Source organism: Miniopterus natalensis, chromosome 3 (assembly GCF_054644295.1).
Source record: "Miniopterus natalensis isolate mMinNat1 chromosome 3, mMinNat1.hap1, whole genome shotgun sequence".
Lineage (NCBI taxonomy): Eukaryota > Metazoa > Chordata > Mammalia > Chiroptera > Miniopteridae > Miniopterus > Miniopterus natalensis.
Genome location: NC_142083.1, coordinates 22,160,208 through 22,179,998, shown reverse-complemented (window position 1 = coordinate 22,179,998; position 19,791 = coordinate 22,160,208). Strand labels below are relative to the sequence as shown.

The 19,791-nt window shown below is 39.6% G+C and overlaps 1 protein-coding gene across 2 annotated transcripts in view; it reads right to left on the bottom strand.

The window, feature by feature from the left end:
- CTNND2 (catenin delta 2) overlaps nucleotides 1–19,791 on the bottom strand; it is a 688,599-nt gene that overhangs the window by 317,377 nt on the left and 351,431 nt on the right. The window contains exons 4-5 of one of the 2 annotated variants that reach the window (XM_087815345.1): nucleotides 1,924–1,958; nucleotides 1,427–1,543 (exon numbers count right to left, since the gene is read on the bottom strand). In XM_087815345.1, the coding sequence (XP_087671471.1) occupies nucleotides 1,427–1,543; nucleotides 1,924–1,958 (152 nt within the window). Of the gene's footprint in view, nucleotides 1–1,426; nucleotides 1,544–1,923; nucleotides 1,979–19,791 lie in introns of those variants that run through there. The other variant, XM_087815346.1, reaches the window with a different exon arrangement.

Genomic DNA, 19,791 nt, shown 5'->3' with positions numbered 1-19,791 from the left:
TTCAACATTTGCTTCACCGATATTAGTGTCTCATAAGCATCACATCACTATTTTATCTTTGTTTACTACAAACTTGAGTTTTCATTGTTTTCAAAGAAGAATCCATTGTGCCTTCTTGCAGAGCTAGATTGGTAGAGCTGATCGTTAACCTGTTTGCCTCTCCTTTTACTCCTCCTTATTTTTTCTATATTTTCCATGTATTAAAAGTTATCCCCCTTCCTAACCTCATAATCAAATATGTGTATTATTATGTCAAAAATGATATCCAATATTATACCCCCACTCAAGACACTATTTTATCTCTGTTTTCCCTACTCTCTAATAAAGGGAGAGTTGAATACATGTATGTCAAACAGTAATTAAATATAGTTCTACCCCATAAGAGAAACATATTTATTGACTCAGAGAGAAGAGGTAACAACCCTACTTTTTAAAGTATAAAATAGAGAGATCAAGGATATTACAAATCATGCGTCTTACTTTAGGAGTTTTACTGAGGGGGTGCATATGGATGTAAATAAATCTGGATTTTCATGATGATACTGCCCTACGAGTAGTGGTATTATAAAGATTATAGAGAAAATAGCCTAATATGTAAATTAAATGGTTTCAAGATCAGTATATTATTTTATTCTTATATCTTCCTTTTCTATAGCAAACTTGGTGAGTATTCAAGGAAATTTTATTTTTATAAGTGAAGGAATAAATGCTCCACTGATTTCTAATGTAGAAATTATCAAGATAATGCATGTTTTAATGATTTAATTTTTTAGCTTTTTATGGGATTTCATTGAAATAAATCAAGAAAATTTTGTGATTTATTGAAGTGAGGCTCATTTCAACTCAGCACTTTTAAGTCTCATCCACTCTGGTTGAAAAATATGTAATTAAGTGGAGGTAAAGGAATCCTTAAATGCTCTTTTGAGATTAAGATAGCAATATGAGATTGCTAAATATAGAAGTGTAAAAGGTTTTTGCATAGTACTATAATGGCACTAAATAGTACCGCATATATTACATCAATGTCTCCCACTTTGTTACATAATTGCCGTACTGTTTAAAATTTCTGCCAACAATAGTGAACATGAGTAAAGCATTGCCAATTAATTTTAAAGTAGACATTGTGTTGATTAAAAACATATATGATGTGTTCATACAATGTGCTCGTATGATGCCAAAAAGGACATCAGAGAATTGGTAAAAAATTTAAATGCCAATTACTGATTTAAGAGCGTTTACAATCTAATGTGAGTTGGGGAGGGGAAATGCAGGAAGGGAGCAGATGAGAGTGGAGCTAAATGGGTAAAACAAGTATAAACATATCGAGAAGTCTTATTAGATATCTCTCATGATATTAATTATATCAGAAAAATAATGGCATAATACTCTTTTAATTGTCTTCAGGTATCATGGTCATGTGACTTACTTTCACCTGTTGAGTAATCCTGTGGGTCAAGTATTCCTGATTCCTGCAGGGATCTAATACAGGAGTCCACCAGCTCCAGGCCTGTTGTGAGTTCATCTTCGATATCTTTTTGACCATCTGAAATTACAGTATTTTAAAGTGTAAACAAACATGTAATAATGTTAGTATTAAAGCTTAAAGCACTTACTTAAAAATCAAAAGTCTCCTAACCTAACATAGGACGTCTATGAAGTTCTCACTAGAAATCTCAGTGTAACCTTCAGTCCACCAGTATTAAACGCTAAGGCCAGCCAATTCCATGTATCCATGAAGAACCCAAAGTGACTAGGAGATCGTGAGAACTTAACTCCCATGAAATTGTGAGCTTTCACAACAACTTCATCAAATTTGATTGTCATGGTGTTGTCATACTCATTTTCATAAGTCTCTAAACTTCACGAGGAAATTAATCTATAGAGATACATGTAGTAAGTGTTCATCAAGAAGCCGTACTTTACCTTGTGATTGCCAGTGAAACTGCTCTTCTGCTGAACTGTAAAAAAGAGAATACATAGGTATAATGCATCGATTAGAAACGAAGGGAACCTAGACCACAAGACACAAGACACAAAGGCACGTTAGGGTAGTAATGGTGGCTCCATTAAAGGTACTTCCTTTCATTTCTTACTGAGAAGAGAGACCCCATTGTGATACAATCTTAACTTTAATCCATTTGATGTTATACATGGGCATTGTCCAGTAAATTTCAGAAGAACAGCTCAATTTTTACAAAGACGAACCTATTACAGTTGTTCCTTATAATAGTTTCACATACATGCATTGCTACCCAATTTTAGTTCTTTTAAAATATAAGTGAATTGTTTCAAGTAGACCTTGTGAGGTAGTCTAAGAAAGAAATAACTCCCTTTTTTCATTACAAAGAAGATACAATGAACCTATACCTTCTTCTAGACATATCAGATGAGCTGTTCCTTTCAGTTGATTATTATGGCTGACATTAAGTAATTAAAATTTATAACACTTTACCACCATTGAACATACAGGTCCCAAATTCTCACTTTATACATTCATCTTATAAAATGATCCTAGCAGAAAGGCTTGTTTATATACATGATATGCCAAAGATATTGTGCAGAGTGCATCTATGTAGGCAACATAGATTCACTTTGAATGATTAAGGATACAAATAAATTTAAAGTGTCTAAATAAAAACAATTTTCATTATACGTGCAAATACTTCTGATATTCCCTTTTTAATATGTTAATAATTAAGAAATCTAGATGCCAATTGTTGACAGGCATCACTTTCAGAATGATTTTCTACACTTATTTCACTGTATCTTTGACTGTGATCAAGTAGCTTCTATGAATAGCTCATCAGTTTCACAACAGCAAGAAGGTTTTATAACTCTAACCTATACCTTAGAGATGGCTTCTGAATACATTTACAGGGGAAAAGGGAATTCTGGTATAAATCAGCATTCAGAAAAGCCATGATTGATACACATGAATATAAGAGTAGTCCCTTAAGAAACATATGACTTTTACAGGGTATCTTGCTCTGATGCCAATACATTTGAGCAAACTTGAAAATGGTTTTTCAGTGATGAGAGCTACATGAAATGATAACATTACAAATTCAGTCCAACGCAAATTTTTCTTGCATCAAAAAGATGTAGCATTATATAGCAGTAATATCTAACTACAAAATTTTGCACTAAAAACAGAAATGTAATCCTATAATCAATATTTTTAAAACTGCAGAGCATGTTCATTTAATAAGTGGTGTTAATATAGAAATAGAAAATGCTTTCATATCTGTAGCAGGTGTAATGTTGTCCCTCTCCCCAAAAAGATATGTCCACATCAAATCCCTAGAAACTGAGGATTGCTATTGGAAAAAAGGATTTTCCAGATGTAATTAAAGATCTTCAGGTGAGATAGCCCTAAATCCAATGACAAGTGTCCTTATGAGAGACAGAAGAGGAGAGAGACCCAGGGGAGGCCGTGGGGGGATGGAAGCAGAGGCTGGAGTTACGCCTCCACAGCCAAGGAATGCCTGGGGCCCTTGGGACCTTGAAGAGGTAAGAAAGGATCCAGCCCTGGAGCCTTCATAGCACTCACAGTCCTATCGACATACCTTGACTTTGAACATCTGGCCTCCCAAACTGGGACAAAATGTTTCTTTTTTCTTAGGCCACTCAACTGTGGTAATTTGTTATGGTGGCCCCAGGAGACTGACCCAATATTTTCCTGATACGATCTGTTATATCCTTCAGGATTTACTACTATGTTCCTCTTACCAGTACGACCCTTTACTGAGTCCTTACTGTATGCCAGGGCTCTGCTAATTCACAACAATCACACATTTATTTTGGTAGATGGAGAATTAACAGGCTTATTGATGCTGAATAACTTGGCCACACAGATCATAAGGAACTCGTTAGGGGATTAAAGGAATCTGCTCAACTCCAAAGCTCACATTCCTACCTCCCAGTCTAAATCTACGGAGGGTGACACACTAAGGTTACTTCCCGCCTGAAGCAGTGAGAGTGCACAAGTCACTGCACGCTCCCCCCAGGGCTCACCAAAGGCCCCGCTCCTCTCCTCGCGGGCACAATGAAGACCACGCTTCCCGCCCCCTGGCACAGAGATGGGTCATGGGAACGTCTGTGAGCAGGGCCAAGTGTCACCTCCTGCCCCCGGCAGGGAAAGGCAGGAATGAGACCCTCATGCTCCTACTCCTTGTGAAGACCTGTGCTGAGAGGGGTCCCCGAGGAAGAAAGGTTTCTGCCAACGCAGACAAGACAAAGCACGGGGAAGGAACAGGCCGCTGTGTGTGAAAGCCAGTGCTGGAGGGTTGCTCGTTTCCATAGAATAAGTGTCACACTGAGTAATACAAATATGTGCAACTATTTGAGTTCATAAGGCATCTCCTGTTCTCTCTTTTCACATCCACACACAGAGCTGGGAGGAGATGTCCTGGTCACTCCAGCACAGATCAGGTGGCACCATAGCTGCGCCCATCCTTTGAGATGTAGCCTCATCTATAATAATGGGCGATTTCACTTGCAGGGCTACACATGGCACTGTTACATAACACTTACTTTCTGTTCATCTCTTTCAAAGGTGGTTCTATTTTATGATGCAACAGAAGCAAGAAGAAACATTTTTATTACGATTGAAAAAATACCACTGGCAGTTACTATGAAACTATCCTCTCAGAGCAGAAGTGCCTTCCTTTGGGGCAAAGAACATTAATCACTTAAATGGCTTCTTGATTCCTTTAGTACAGTTAAAACGCATTAAAAATATGAATGATTGCAGAAAACGGAAGTCCCAAGAGAAACCTGGTTTGGACTTTATTTCCTCTGAACGCACACTTTACTCTCTCTGTGAGGGGATTGTGTGCAATTGCATATTTTATGTGTTAATTCCATCTCTTAAAAACTGCTCTGAGGTGGATGATTTTTTAAAAAGCAAACAGACTATTTATTCATTCGATAAACATGGATTATGCCTGTGTCTCCAGCACTCTTATTTCAGATGTTTAGGAATTACTCATGGGGAACTTTCTCCCAATAATATAATTCAATTTAATATAACATAAAAGTCATCTTTTAAAGCTGTTGTAACTACACCCATGTTCAATTTCAGGAAATAAAGTTGGCTTCCATTACCAAAATGCTATTTATTGAAATAGAAAACATTGAAAGGAAAAATATAAATGCAATTTAGATCATTCCAAATGTATTTAACCATAGCTATGCGTAAGTTCCTGAACCCAATTATCATGAGAAAAATGTATAACAAAGACTATCACAAGTACCATTTAACCTTTAAACATATACCTAAATATGTACATAAATCAGTGATGTTAGGAAAGAGTTTAAAAAACAATATCCAGAAAGGACCAATTTTAATAGCTAACGCTTATATAGCTCTCACTTTATACCAGGCAATATTCTAACAGATTTATAGTTGATCTTCATGCCAAAACTTTTCAGAGAAGTAATACTTTCCAATTTTACAGATAATGAAATTGAGGTAACAACAGGTTAAGCACCTTGCTGGAGGTTGTACAGCCAGCAAGTAGTAGAGCCAGGATTATGACCCTGGCCATCTGGTACTAAGGTCACATTCTGAACTGTCATTCTATCCACACATTTGGCTGCATCAAAATTAAACTCCTTTGTGATAAAAACTAAAATATAAACACCAGAAACTAAGTTGTAAAACAAGTCACATCCTAGGAAAAGATATCTGCAATGCATATATTATGCAAAGGGTTAGTTTCCAGAACATATAAATAGCTCCTACAAATCAATGAGATTGAGATTAAAAGCCCAAATAGAAGAGAGGTCAACAAATATATGCATAGTTGAAGCATAGTAGAAAAAAAATCAAGAATGTATGGCTACCAAACACATTAGAAGATACTGAACCCTATTAGGAACTAGAGGAAGATAAAATAAACAAAAGATACCTCTTTATACTCTACAGGCTGTCAAACAATTAGAAAGCCTGACAGTACTCAGTGTCAGGGACGAGTTGGGAAATAAGATTGTCCGTGGGGGAGCAAATTAGTGCAACCCTTGGGTGAGCTATGGGACAACGCCCGGTAATGTCTCAACCACCCCGCAGTCTGCTTCGAGGTCGAGCCTCCAGGGAAACCCATGTGCCTGTGCCCGGGAGACTGCCCAGGGCTGTTCATGCCACCGTGGCCACAGCAACAAAACAGTGGAGGCAATCTAAGTGATCATCAATATGGGAATCAAAAAATGTACTCATACGACTACCTATCAGGTATGACATACATGTAGATTAAATACTATTCATCAGTTAAAATAAGTTAGCCAGTTACTGCGCATGCATCAACACAGGTAATTCTCAGAAACATAATATAGAGCAGAAAGTGCAAATTGCACATAAGACATGTGCTGCCTGAATAAAGAAGGGTTACGAGCATATGGATTAAAAAGACACACCCACGTTCACGACGGTGGTGGCCTCTGAGGGAGGCAAAGAGGAAGGAGTGTGAGGAGGGGTGAAAAGGAAATTTCACTGTGTATCTACTGTGAAAAGTTAGGATGATGTATTGTAGAATCTGTATAATAGAAACCAAAATAATTTTATTAACCAACGTCACCCCAATACATTTAATAAAAAAGCAGGACAAAATGTTAACATTAAGAATACTTTGGATACCTGGAACACAAATATTATGATTCTTACACTTAAAAACACATTTAGTTAAAGGCTTAGATAAATCTTTGATTCAGTTTTACGCAACAGTCTCATCATTGTTAGAATCAGTCACAGCTGAAATTGAGATGATGCAAAACAATTCTGAAATATATAACATATCTATATATGTGCTTTAGAGATATAACTATTTTTCCTCCATTTTGTACGTGAGAAAAGCGACAGTATCACTTTTACTGCGTTTCAAGTTTGACAACCTTGAGCATCCTAAGTAATCCACCCACCAAAGGCTTTCAAGTTCTGAGCAGGACGAGGGGCGGGGGGCAGGGGCTACTTTAAACCGAAGAATAACCTTTGATTTAGGTGTGAATTTCACCCTCATCCTTTCCAGCATGACAGTCTCCTCGCCCACCTCCAGGCCATTTTTAATAGAAATATATATAGGAAAGTTCAGAGAGTTTCTTAAGGTCAAAAAAGGCACAAAAACACACAATTTTTATAGCTATTTGTTATGAACCCACTCAAATATATTTTATTTCCTTTTTCAACTTTTTGGTGCCCAAAGCATCAATCCTCACACTGTGTCATGTGGGGTACAACTGCTCACAGTTATCTTTCAACATGAAATAAAGGTAAGGGACTCTTGAGTAGTTTTTGCTAGTTTGCTTTTAAGTTAAGCAACGCACCTGAAACCTAAGCCGGAGGAACTATTGTGAAGTACTGTGCCTCTGAACTGTTTGATTCCAGCCTACAGGAACAAAAAACCTAGTGTTTATGATATCCACGTGACCCCAAATTGTATTCGGACATAAAGTGTATTTTAGGATACGCTTTTGCATACAGCCACATCACACGGACAGGCATCGGTCACAGAATAAAATGCCCTTGGTCAAAAGTCCCAAACACTGTGCAAATGTAACATATTCAGTAACAACCGTGAGAGTGGCGTGGGTGGGGCTGCGCTTCAGGCTGTGGCTGCCCTTGAACGTGAGCTCGGTGTCCTGTCCCTAGCGCGGGCCGGGAGAGCCCTGCCTCCTCCAGCACCTCCCGCGGGACTGGTCCCCTGCCGCCCACTGCCTGTGGCACCGCAGATACCTACAGGGACATTTCTACACGGATGCTGTAATATTTCTACCACAAAGTTAGGCCCTCCCTCCCTCCCTCCCTCCCTCCTGAGGTGATACATCTTTCTACTTGAACTATTTTCATCAAAAATATAATTTTACAGCTATTATAAAAATGTTGACAGGGCGACAGTGGACGGCGACAGCGATAGCACAAAGCTCCAAAACTGGGAGACGCTGTGCAGTGGGGAAGCGCGTGGGCCTGGGAGTCAGGCGCCGAGGCTGGAGGCCGGCTCTGCTTCTTGCAGTCTAGGCCCCTTTGGGAAAGCTACTGTAATTCTGGTCCTCAGTGCAGACATTGGAGGTTTAAATAAGTTATTTTATATCAAGTAACTTATCAGGCTTTCAGGGCCTGGCACATTCTGACCAAGTGTGGAAGCAATTATTACATATTGTTAAATGGTTTATATGGCTTATAGGTTACGCTTATTCTAACCTATTCCATCCCTTGGAATACACTGAGGCCACTGTGGGAGGGACAAAAGGGGACAGACATGGAGAAATGGGAACAGTGGACCTTAAGAAAATACCCCAGTATGGTGGGATCTATGGCTAGTCTGTTGGTCACAACCAGTCCTGGAGAAAATGGTAAAACAGTTACCATAAACTCTTGGTGACAGCTCCCTGTGGCTTTTCACATACAAAGCAGAGAGACATAGAGCCAGCTGCCTGGGACTTGCAATCCAGTAGGGGCATGGCTAAGAAAGGCCACGGAACTAGAGGATCGTGGCATGAAGCGGTGTGTTCAAGACGTTACTGCACACTGGGCCATGGTACCTTGAGCACATCACATACTCTCTCTAGGCCTCAGTTTCCCCATTTTAAAAATGAGGATATTAGTACAATCCCCCCTGGGAATCATGTGAAAGTTAAGTGTGTAATGTATGTAAAACCCAAACATCAGTGCTGGGAACATATGAGGTTTGAAAGGAAAAAAAGTCAGAGCTTTCGTTATCACAGGCAGAGGAACAGAGGCCTGAGAGAGCAGCCAGCTCGTAGGACTAAAAGTCCAAAAGGTCAACAGCATGGAATTAATTCACCGTATTATATATGAAATTTAATTCCCATGTTATATCTCCCTCTGTAGTTTTCTGGGAGACTTCTCATGCATGGGCTAGGTATTCTTTTTTTAACTGCTTATACAGTACCCCAGAATTTTATGGCAGTTGAAGCAATGTTTCTGAACGCCGGCCACATTAGACAATAAATGCCAAAATATCTTTGCCTGTGTTTGGGGCCAATAAATATTATCACGAAAATATGTTACAGGCTTCACAGAATTGAAATTGTCTATTTTCCCACACTAAACTGGGGAAGAAAAAAAAGACTGTCTGTGATTTTCAAAGAAAGATGATTTCCTTTTAAAGCATTCGTTTTCTAATCAGTCCTACACAGGATGCTTCTCCTTGCAACTGTTATGGGTCTTGCCTTAGTAAAACCTTAAAGACCACTTGCTATTTTCAAAACCTTGGAAGAAAATAAATCAGACCGAAATTGCTATTATGAATTTTCTTTTTAGTTTGAGGCAGAGGAAATTCACATTCTAAACTAATTTTGTTGGAGTTGGACAAATTATCCAGGCAACTGATACCGCAGAGAGTACGGGCTTCCCCGCCGTAGCCTGGACACACACGGTTCCAATGTTTATCACAGAACACGCCACACTGTCAGGTTTGTGAGCTGGCCAGCTAGAGCTGAACAAGGTAGAGTGAGCATGAATTCTGTTTTGTTTTCGCTCCTTCAAAATACATACTCCAGTTTCCAGCAAACAAAGAATTAAGCCCTAGGCTCAATCACCGGAAATCTACACAAAAGCCAAGCTTAGCATGGGAAAGACATGCATTCAAGTCTCTGCTTCAAGGGCTTTAATCGTTCTGGAGTTGATTGTACTTACATTACAAGGGACATATTATATATGAAATTTAATATCAGAAGAAGGAACAAATGGTGAATTATACATTAGAAAATTCCCATGGTATAGCTTGCTCCAGTTTTCTGGGAGACTTCTCATGCATGGGCTGGGTGTTGTTTTTTTAACTGCTAATATAGTACCCTAGAATTTTACAGCAGTTGAAGCAATGTTTCTGAGTGGCGGCCACATTAGTCAATAAATGCCAAAATACCTTTGTCTGTGAGCACTGCATAAATTGGAATGTGGTGAATTACAATTGCAGATGACCAGGAATACTGCTCCTCAATTGACTCCAAGATCCTACGATGTTCTGAAATGCTTTCAAACTATCAAAAATGGAATTGTTCCTAGGGTTTATGTGCCAAGTGCATTCTATATTGTTATATTAATGATTTCCACCAATGTTCATGACACCTCATGGTTAGACCTTGGATTAATCTGATCACTTCATTCACCGATCCTGAGGCGGAGAGAGAGCTCACTGCACTTTGCAATCTGATCATCCACAGCTGATTTCTTAGGCAGGAGAAGAGCAGTTGGTGTGTTTGCTGTCAGAGGTGGCATCTATATTAAGGTTCTCAGATGTTCCAAGTTTCAGTCTTCTGTATTTAATATCCCAGAATTGTCCCTGTTATTATGGTCCTATCAATGAAGGGAGCTCCTTAACCTTGGAGACATCTCTGGGCAAAAAGGGATGTCAAGTTTATGTTTCCCTGGCTTCTTGTGATGATGTGTGTGTGTGCACATGTAAGAAGCGTGTTTATGTATGTGTATGTGTGTACCTCACTCTTCTGTTCCTCTACAACACACCAATTCACTCACAGCTTTTCTTTCATCTGCTCTTGTTTCATAAGTGTGCTATTATGGTATTGAATTTGACTGAAATTGATACGATTTTATTAATATAAGTGAAGCTGACACCTCATAGATAGTTAATGGAAATTTATGCAAATATCCATTTCTGTTTCAAAGGAAAGAGAAAACTGATCTTTTGATTTGTGACTTTGAATACTAACAAATGATTTTAAAAATAAATTTCAATTTTAGTGTCCTTATAGAGCAGAAACCATGCAATATTCACAAACAATTCTCATGGTATTATATATCTTCACTTCCTTCTGAGCAGTAGTGGTTTATAAACAATTTGAAGGTTCAGTTTAAATGTTTAATGGGTGCCCAAATGTTCATAGCAATCTATTCCTAATTGCCAACAACCAGAAAAAGCAAATGTCTTGCAATAGGTGAATGGTTAAATAAGCTGATACCTCCATGTGAGGGAGACGTATGCAGCAATAAAGAGAAATGAATTATTGACATATGCAACAAGCAACAACGTGGAGGGATCTCACGGGAATTATGCTGACTGCAAAGGATATAGAACATTCTTGAAGTAACAAAATTATAGACCTGGGGAATAGGTTAGTGGCTGCCTGGGCTTCGGGAGTGTGGGTGTGGCTATAAAGGGGTAATGTGAGGGCCTGCAGTGATGGGGCAGTCTTGCTGGGGAGGTGGTTATACAAAGCTACTTATGTGATAAAATTGCATAGAAACACACACACACACACACACACACACAAACACAAAGAAGTGCATGTAAAACTGGGGAAATCTGTGGATTGTGGATTGTACTAATGTCGATTTCCTGGGTTTGATATTGTACAAAATATTTATGCCTGATGTTTCCATTGTAAGAATTGGGAGAAGTTACAGGAGGTTATAGGAAACTTCTCCAAGTATTTCATTTGGCAACTTCCTATGTATGAGTCTATAATCATTTCAAAATAAAAAGCTAAAAAAATAAGAAGGTATGGTTTGCTATGCTTTGCTTTCTTTTCCCTGAACTGGTTTTCCTACATGCAATATGCCCCTCACTTATTTCCCGTAATAATTAAACTAGAATTTTTAAAAGACTGGGAATAGTAGAATAAAAGTAAAGGAAGGAATGAAAGGAGAAGGAAGGGGGAAAAAAGAAAAGAAACCAGTGCTCCCTTCTAATTACCCTTTTTGTTCTACGGTCTTAACAGCCAGAGCTCAGGTGACACCACCTGGGCTCCCCGCTGCTTTGTCCTGTGAATGAAGGCATTAGCCCTGGAACATAATACACCAACCACACTGCCCCCTGCCAATCAGATGCAAGAAACTGTGGAGTTTCTGAATGAAAACTCATCCATTATATCTAAGCTCATCAGACCCCTGAATGCACTTGCATTGCCATATGTTTCCAAGGAAAATTAAACACGGTATTTTGGCTTACAGTACCAGGACAAAGTACAAGTCTTAATGCAGTCTATCTGAGTCCAGGAGACTTCACATGATATCCATTGGCTCTCTGGAAGCATGTTCATTAAAGTTATGCTTTCGCCTGGCAGATATGCTCTTGCTAATTCACAGGGGAGCTATGGCCCGGGCCATCTGCTTCCAGGACCCCTCCCCACTATCCTAACTCCTGGGAACTGGTCTACTTGATTACAACTATCTTTTTCCCCCCATATTTATTGCAGTAGAAAAATATTACATTAAAAATATCACTTTCTTTCCAACATTTAATATCTGATATTGGAAACTGAACAGCTGGGTCTGCCTCATGCTCTCCCCATCTCACCATCGCAGGGAGGCTGTGCTTGTCCTGAAGTCCTCACTTCATGAAAAAAATGAGGATTTGAATGCGAGGCCTCACTAAACAATTATACTGCAGCCAAATGTATAAAATCATTTAAAAATCTACAAAAGAAATTATCTATGAATGTTCTTAAGATATTTAAAAGCATACCTTCTGCAAAATCACCTTGAGACCCTCAGCATCTACCCCATCCATTCTCCCTTGTAAATGTCCTTTGAAGTCTTCTCCCCGTAAATGCTGTGGTTGGAACTTTTTGTCATCTGTGGTCTGGTGACAGAAAAAGCTCTGGGTCTTGAGGACAGGAGTTCATTTTCCCCATGGACAAAGATTCCCTCCTTGATCACATTTTTGTTAGGCCCTTCTAAGCTCTCTTTTTGCTTAGGTCCAGCCTTGCAGAGTCCAGTTTTAGCAAGAATCTTTCTAAGTCAGCTTAACCAGAGCCCCCCCCCCCCCCCCACTCCATATCTGTTAACTCTGGATATCTGATCATGTTCTTAATTCTCTATCATCCCCCAGGAGATGTCTAATCATCTTGGCTTGTCTTCAAGAATCCTGTTAGGTTGGTTTAGCCAGAATCCTCCCTTTCTCCTGATGCTTCTGCTTAGTAATTTCCCATCCACTGCCCCCGCCCTGCTCCTTGGCTATAAATTCCCACTGGTCCTTGTGTTTGGAGTTGAGCCCAATCTCTCTCCCCTACTACGAAACCACATTGTAGTAGCCCCTCATGAATAAAGACTGCCTTAACGTTCTTTAACAAGTATCACTGAATAATTTTTTATCACCATCACAGCTTCATTACTGCCTGAGAGGAACGCATACAAAGTCGTGTGCCCTCTCTCTTCTCAGAGCTCTTGTACGTACCGAGATAACATTATCAGGGTGGGCTTCATGGGACGGAGACCTGTGGTTGTCCCCAAATTGCAACTGCCCCACACCTAGAGGGCCCCAAGCTTGCATGATCTACTGTTGCCATCTTGAAATTCAGTAACTCTGCCTCTGAACTACTTTTGCAAGTGAAATTCAATGAGATACTGGAACATGTGCACGAGTGGTGAAGATATGCACAATATGCATGTCCTCTGTTCTTTGTCCTGCAGGACCCATGATGTACTGTGGGAGCTGAGCAAGACTCAAGGCGGGTAAGAGGTAGACGTGTTATGTTTATGACAGAATAAGCAGGAGTGCTGACAGCCCACAAAAGCTATGCTTTCTCTTCAAACCAGAATTTGCTTATGGTCTAAAACTCATGAATGATATTCTATCATATCCTTTCTTACTCATGTTACTCCACTATGTTGGTCAACTACTTACGCTGGAAATGATGACCAAGAAGGAAGGGGAAAGATATGGGTACCCACAGTTCTATTTTTTTTTTTTCCAGTCTTTCCTTATCTTCAGTAAGGAAATGCTGGTAGAATATGTGCATATTGAGAAGTGAAATAAAAACAGTTGAGGTAGATGTGTGCAGTGTTTTCACTGTTCTGGTAAGAAGGAAATACATATGCATATATGGGTTATGGAATATGAATTGCCTAATTTCAATCTGTGTATAAGTAAATGCTCCTGTATTTGCATTTAAATCTGGCATTGCACAATATAAAGATAAATGGTGAAATTCATGTCAATAATTTAAAATTTTAATTTTTACTTACTTAGAATGACATTTTATAGTAAATGAAAATACATCGTGACAAGTCGAAAGAGAAGCTATAAAAGGAAGAAAAAGCTTTAGTATCTTTTGAGTACTTTTAATGGCACTTTCCCTGCCCCTGCCTTTTGAACAAGTTTATATTTTCATTTTGCACTGGGCATGGCAGATTTTGTAGCCAACTCTGAACTTGAGTTACATCAGCTCGCCTTTGGGAGATTAAATGATGCCGTAGATGAAGGTCTCAGGCACAGAACATGGGCCAGTCCTTCTCTACCTCTCCCTGATTCACCACCCAGCAGCCTCCCGCTTATTTTTCATGCCTGCAGCATTTTCTTGCTGCAGTCAGTTATCCCCCATGTCACTGAAATCAGCATCCTAAAGCAGAGATCTGATCCTGGAAACCCCCGGTTCAAGAGCCTTCGGTGGTTTCCCATTGCCTGTGAGATCAAACCCAAGCTCCTCTGCAGAGTGTGCTTGGTCTGCGAGGACCTCCTTGGCCTCCTGGAGGACCCAGTCTCTGCTGCCTGACTTAGGTGCCCAGGCTGACCGAGGCTCTGCATCCTCTGAGACCCCAGAGCAGCTTTATCATCGATCAAAACATGCTATGATGGTTTGTTTTTTAATATTTGTCTTTGCCAGGCTGTGAGCTACTTGGGGACAGAGACCAAACAGCATTCATCTTTGCACTGCACAGTATGAGCTCTGTGCCTAGTACTCCTGAAACATTTGTTCACGAATGAAGATCGGTGCAGTTAGCGTGAGGCAGGATTTCCAGTTCATACTGCAAATGTGACCTTTATTTATTTTGCTGAACTTTGTCTTCCTCTGAATTGCACTGTGACGAAAAGGGACAATATAGTTTTTTATTTTCAATCTGACCTAGGAACAGCTCTACTTTTTTCTACATACAATACTATTTTGTAGTAGTTTCAGCCACACAGCATGATGGTCAGACAACTATGTGGTTTCACATACGTAGGGAAAACCCATCCTTTTCAAGTAAACACTACATTTTATGCCAATATCTAGTAGTCTCTTTTTTCACACGTTAAATTCTGCTTATCCTATAGACTTGAACAAACTAATTTTCTTCCCCTTAATTAAGCCCGTTCGCTCAAGCTTCCTGCTAAACGAAACATTATTTTCACTTATAAATGTTCTATGATGTGTTCCTAGTGGTTTCTAATTGGAGACAATTAAACAAAGATAAATCAGAAGCCATCAGTGGCAGTTGTTATTAGCATGTCCCTGATCTGCTTCTGATGGCTACATGTTGGTTTAAGGCAACAGGGCAAAGCAGGACCCCAGAGGGAGCGGTGATGAAGCTCAGGAATTTCTCGGGCAGCGAGGGCATCCTTCATTTTTAATTTGTTGGTTTAATCTGGCTAGAGAGGAACTGACAAAACCCTCATCACCTAATGTGCTTAATGGTCTAAATGAAATGAGCTGATGGTGTTGGTTTAAGTCCCTATTGGACCCATTTTTAGTCACACGAGCCCCCGATAAATTACCCTAATGAGCCCTTCTCACAGAAAATTTGCTACGGAAACTAGACTTTGCCATTTGTATAGATTTTCCAAAAGCATCAAAAAAGTGAAATGATTAAAGAGTCTCTGGAAAGCAGGTTATCATACCCCTCAAAACACAGGTCATTCTCATGCAAGGAGAAAATGATACCCCAACTGGAGGAGAGGTTTTCTTTCATCTCTTCTCCTATTCAGAAAGAGAAAACCAGGAAAACAAATGCAATTTTCATTTTATTTATAAGTGGTGGGGTTGATCTGCATTTTCGCTAAAAAATAAAGTGACTTTTTTTACTATTATGAGTTAAAATTAAACCACACACACACACACACACGCACGCACACACAATCCCCCTCTCTCTCTGGAAAAAGAGTAAAATGTTGACATGGGGCTTAAAACAGAATAAACTGATTTCCCCAGAGTCAGGGAAGACATGCCTCTCTTGCTCTATGCATAAATAACACATACTGCTGGTTCCATGTACAGTGGAATTCTCTAACAGGCAAGACTAATCTACGGTGGGGGAAACAAAACGGAGCAGTAATTGCCTTTGACAGAGTAGGGTGGGGATTTGCTGGAGAGGGGCATGAATCAACTTCTTGGGGTGATGGCAAGGTTCCATATCTTTACAGAGGTTTGCGTTACACATTTGTGTTTATTTGTTAAAACTTGATGAATGGTACACTTAGGATTTGTGCATTTCCTTGTATGTAACATTATATTTCAAAAAATAGGAACTGGAAATAAGCATCAAACTCCATTATTGATATGTATATTGAAGTACTTAGGGGGAAAGAGTACTGATATGTGTGGCATTTTCAAAATGTAGCAACAAATAACATTTGTTATTTAACCTATAGCATTTGTTACATAACAAATGGCATTTGGATGGGTGAATAAATATGTGATAAATCAAGTATATTAAACTCTTAGTGGTAGGATGTAGGTGGAGGTGGTGGATATTTGAATGTCCAAGGCAAAATTCTTTCCAACTCTTCTGTACGTTTAAATTTTTTTCATAATTGAATGTCGGAAAAGAATTATCTCCAGTATTAGCAATTGGGAAAAAATGAATTCCATATTTCTGACTCAGACATGTGTGGTGCATCTGAAAGGAAAAAAGCAAATTCCCCAAGTAAAGACATTACATAATGTAACCTCACTGGGGAACTGTGGAGAAAATACAGGGGACATAACTGGAACACAGACAGTAACCAACAAAATGCTTGCTTGGTTTTCTATAGCACTAACTCAAAATGAAATATCATATTTTATTACAGAGCTATGCAAGACACTTAGCGCTATGAGAAGAATGTCTGTTTTGGATGATATTCTAGTCAGGGGTAGACACATGTTTTCTGTAAGGGGCCAGAGGTTTGAGGCTCTGTGGGCCATACGGGCTCTATTGTGGCTGCTCAGCTCTGGTGTTGCAGGGCAGTAGCTGCCACAGACGCACCTAAACAAATGGCCTGGCTGTGTCCCTATAAAACTTTATTAACAAAGACGACAGCAGGCGGGACCCAGCCTGGGGCCCTAGTTTGCCAACTCCTCTTCTTTGTATTTGAAGACTACTCATAACTGAATTATTTTACACCTTCACATCACAGCTTTTACAACATTTATAATGTGCATATTGGCTGCAGACAGTACATTCTACATTCAGCTAGTGTGACAACCTTATTGCTTCAAGTCATACACTTCAAGTGACTTTAGGGGCTTAGCTCTTATTATTTAAAGACTTTTTTACAGGATGTTTTTCGGGTTAGGATTTGCTTTGGAGCCAAAAGTCTTGCTTTCAAATTCACTGGGTGTTAAATAGTCATGTCTCCCTCCCCTTAAGAGCTTAAAAATGGGAATTTTAGTATCCCTGTATAGTAGTCAGGACTACAGTAAGAGAAGTGTTGAGAGAGCTGGAGTAGGAGAAAGAAGACCTGGCAGGGGGTTAAGTGCCTTCCAATATGTGAAGAGCTTGTCCACACGGTCTTTACTGAGCTCTGAGTAGGTGCTGGTGAGGCGGGAGAACCAAGACATAGCTCCTGTCTTCCAGGAGCACACTCTGTTGGTGAACTTGCGGGATAGGACTAGTAGGCAACAGGTGAAGGAGAGAAAAATCCACTCATTATAAAGACCTTTCTATAATTAGAGCTGCCTGGGTTGACTGTTATACCTGGAGGAAGCTCACCATCATCCCTGGAAGTAATCAAAGAGAAGTGAATGGTCTGGAGTCTGGCATATTTTATTAAAGCAATGCCTCAATTAGAAGGGCTAAATCCAGAATCTCATAAAGTCACAACTGGCAAATCTTATTTGATAGGAGAAGGGAGAAAATATCAGATTATATGGATTATATTTAGCAACAGGGCCTTGTTACTCGTTGGGCACAATATTTCAAAATATTTTTCCTGTTCCCCCTTTTTATTTATCTAGAATTCAGCAGACTGCAATGGTCAATGCCTTTCCAAAGATGTTAAACAAAAGAATAAAAAAACTGTAAATCATTCATCCTTTCATTTCAAAGTAGGGGTTAAAACGTACCAATTCTATTTAGAAAATAAAATAACAAAACTTCAACTATTATTTTTTGGTGACACTTTCAAAATTGCTTTTGACTGTTTTTAAGCTCTTTTGATTCCCTGATATTGAGTCCCTTATGAATTAAAAGATAAAAGTAATGAAAAGTAAATAACTAGGGCACGTCCATTAATTAACATTATTGTATTTTATTTATTAGTTCATCAGTCATGCTTTAAAATAGTAACTTATAAGTGGAAATGATGAATACTTAAAATATGAGCTAGCCTACTTCACTGAAGCTACCCAAGTCTGAAGCGATGTATTTTCCTAATATTTTGGAAAAAACTCATCACTTCGTAAGAAATGGTATGGAGTACCAACAGGAAATACTGAAGCACTGAAAAAAATCCAATAATGGACTTGTTGATCTATGCAAGGGTACAATGGACTGAATTAGTATTATGTATCTTAGCCCCTTTAAGACTGAGCCAATTACACGTCCTGTGAATTTATGACAGCAATTCTCAATTCCTTGTATAAGAAATCAAGTTGGATTTACGATTTACACCTTTCCCTTGAAAGAGTGTTCTCCAAAGAGGCTACAAATAAGAGTTCAGATCATCAAGCATCATCTTAATGTGTCCAATCTGTGCCCACCACTGTGCCAGGGACTGGAGGGACAGAAAACACACAGCACTCCTGCCCTCCAGGTGTTTGTGATTCAGCAGCAAGGGTAGGATAGGCTGGCGGGGGAATCAAGTCTAAGACCTGACAGCATCCGAAGTACGGTGTTGGGAGGTGTTGCACATGAAGGAGGACATGGCAGAAATGTGAAAGGAGAGACGATGTGGGAGCCGGGCTGCACAGCATGGGCGGATTTTTTATAAACAAATAGTGGGAGTATGATCACAACTGGGACTGGGTGCAGCGAGTGAGAGCTTTGCAGTCTGAATAAAGACGTGTGTGAACTCGAAGGGTACATTTGGGGCACAGACAAAATCCTGGTATGCCTGAAGCAAAGGAGGTGAGAAGGAAGTGAAGGGGTGTAGTAGGAGATGTCTCAGCTGATAAACTGGGGCCAGTTTGTGAGAAACCCCAAATGTCCATACTTGCCATTTATTCTGGAAGGACTTGGGGGCCGCTGGAGTTTTCTGAGTAATAGAATGGACTGATCAAAGAAGGTGGTGGGAAGAAATTCCCACAAGCACCTTCACATATGCGCCATAAGCTTAGGGGTGGCTGGGCCTCTTCTGAGGTCACCTGTAGTTCCCCACAGGTTCAGAATAGGCTGTTACGTGGCATCTCAACTCAGCAATCTCAGAGAGTGTGGGCAGTGTGTATGACGACATGGAGGAAGACCCCAAAGTCTGACCATAACTGATGCTGATAAGAGTTTTAGTCAGGGAGGAATGTTACAAGGATCTCAAAGGTACACAAAATAGCCATCTGCTTATTGTTGGACTGGATGGGCAAACTGGGTCTTCATCTTCAAACTACTTTCAGTACAATAAGTGCGACCTCATGGAGAATATATAACTACAAAAGTACATTTAATCATGTTTCTCATTTCATACATTCATTCATTCATTCATTTATTCAATCAATCAAATAGGTATGAGTGTCCACAATGTACCAAGTACTCTTCTGGAGGCTGCGGATTCAGTGGTGAACATATAAGGTGGCGCCACTGTGAGTACAGAATCCACATGGAAGCGCAGGATGAGCTGACTGGGAAACGCTCCAGGAAGAGCTAGTGAATTTCTGAGACCTAATATATGAATTGCACATGGTGCTGATAAAAGCACATGGCCCTAT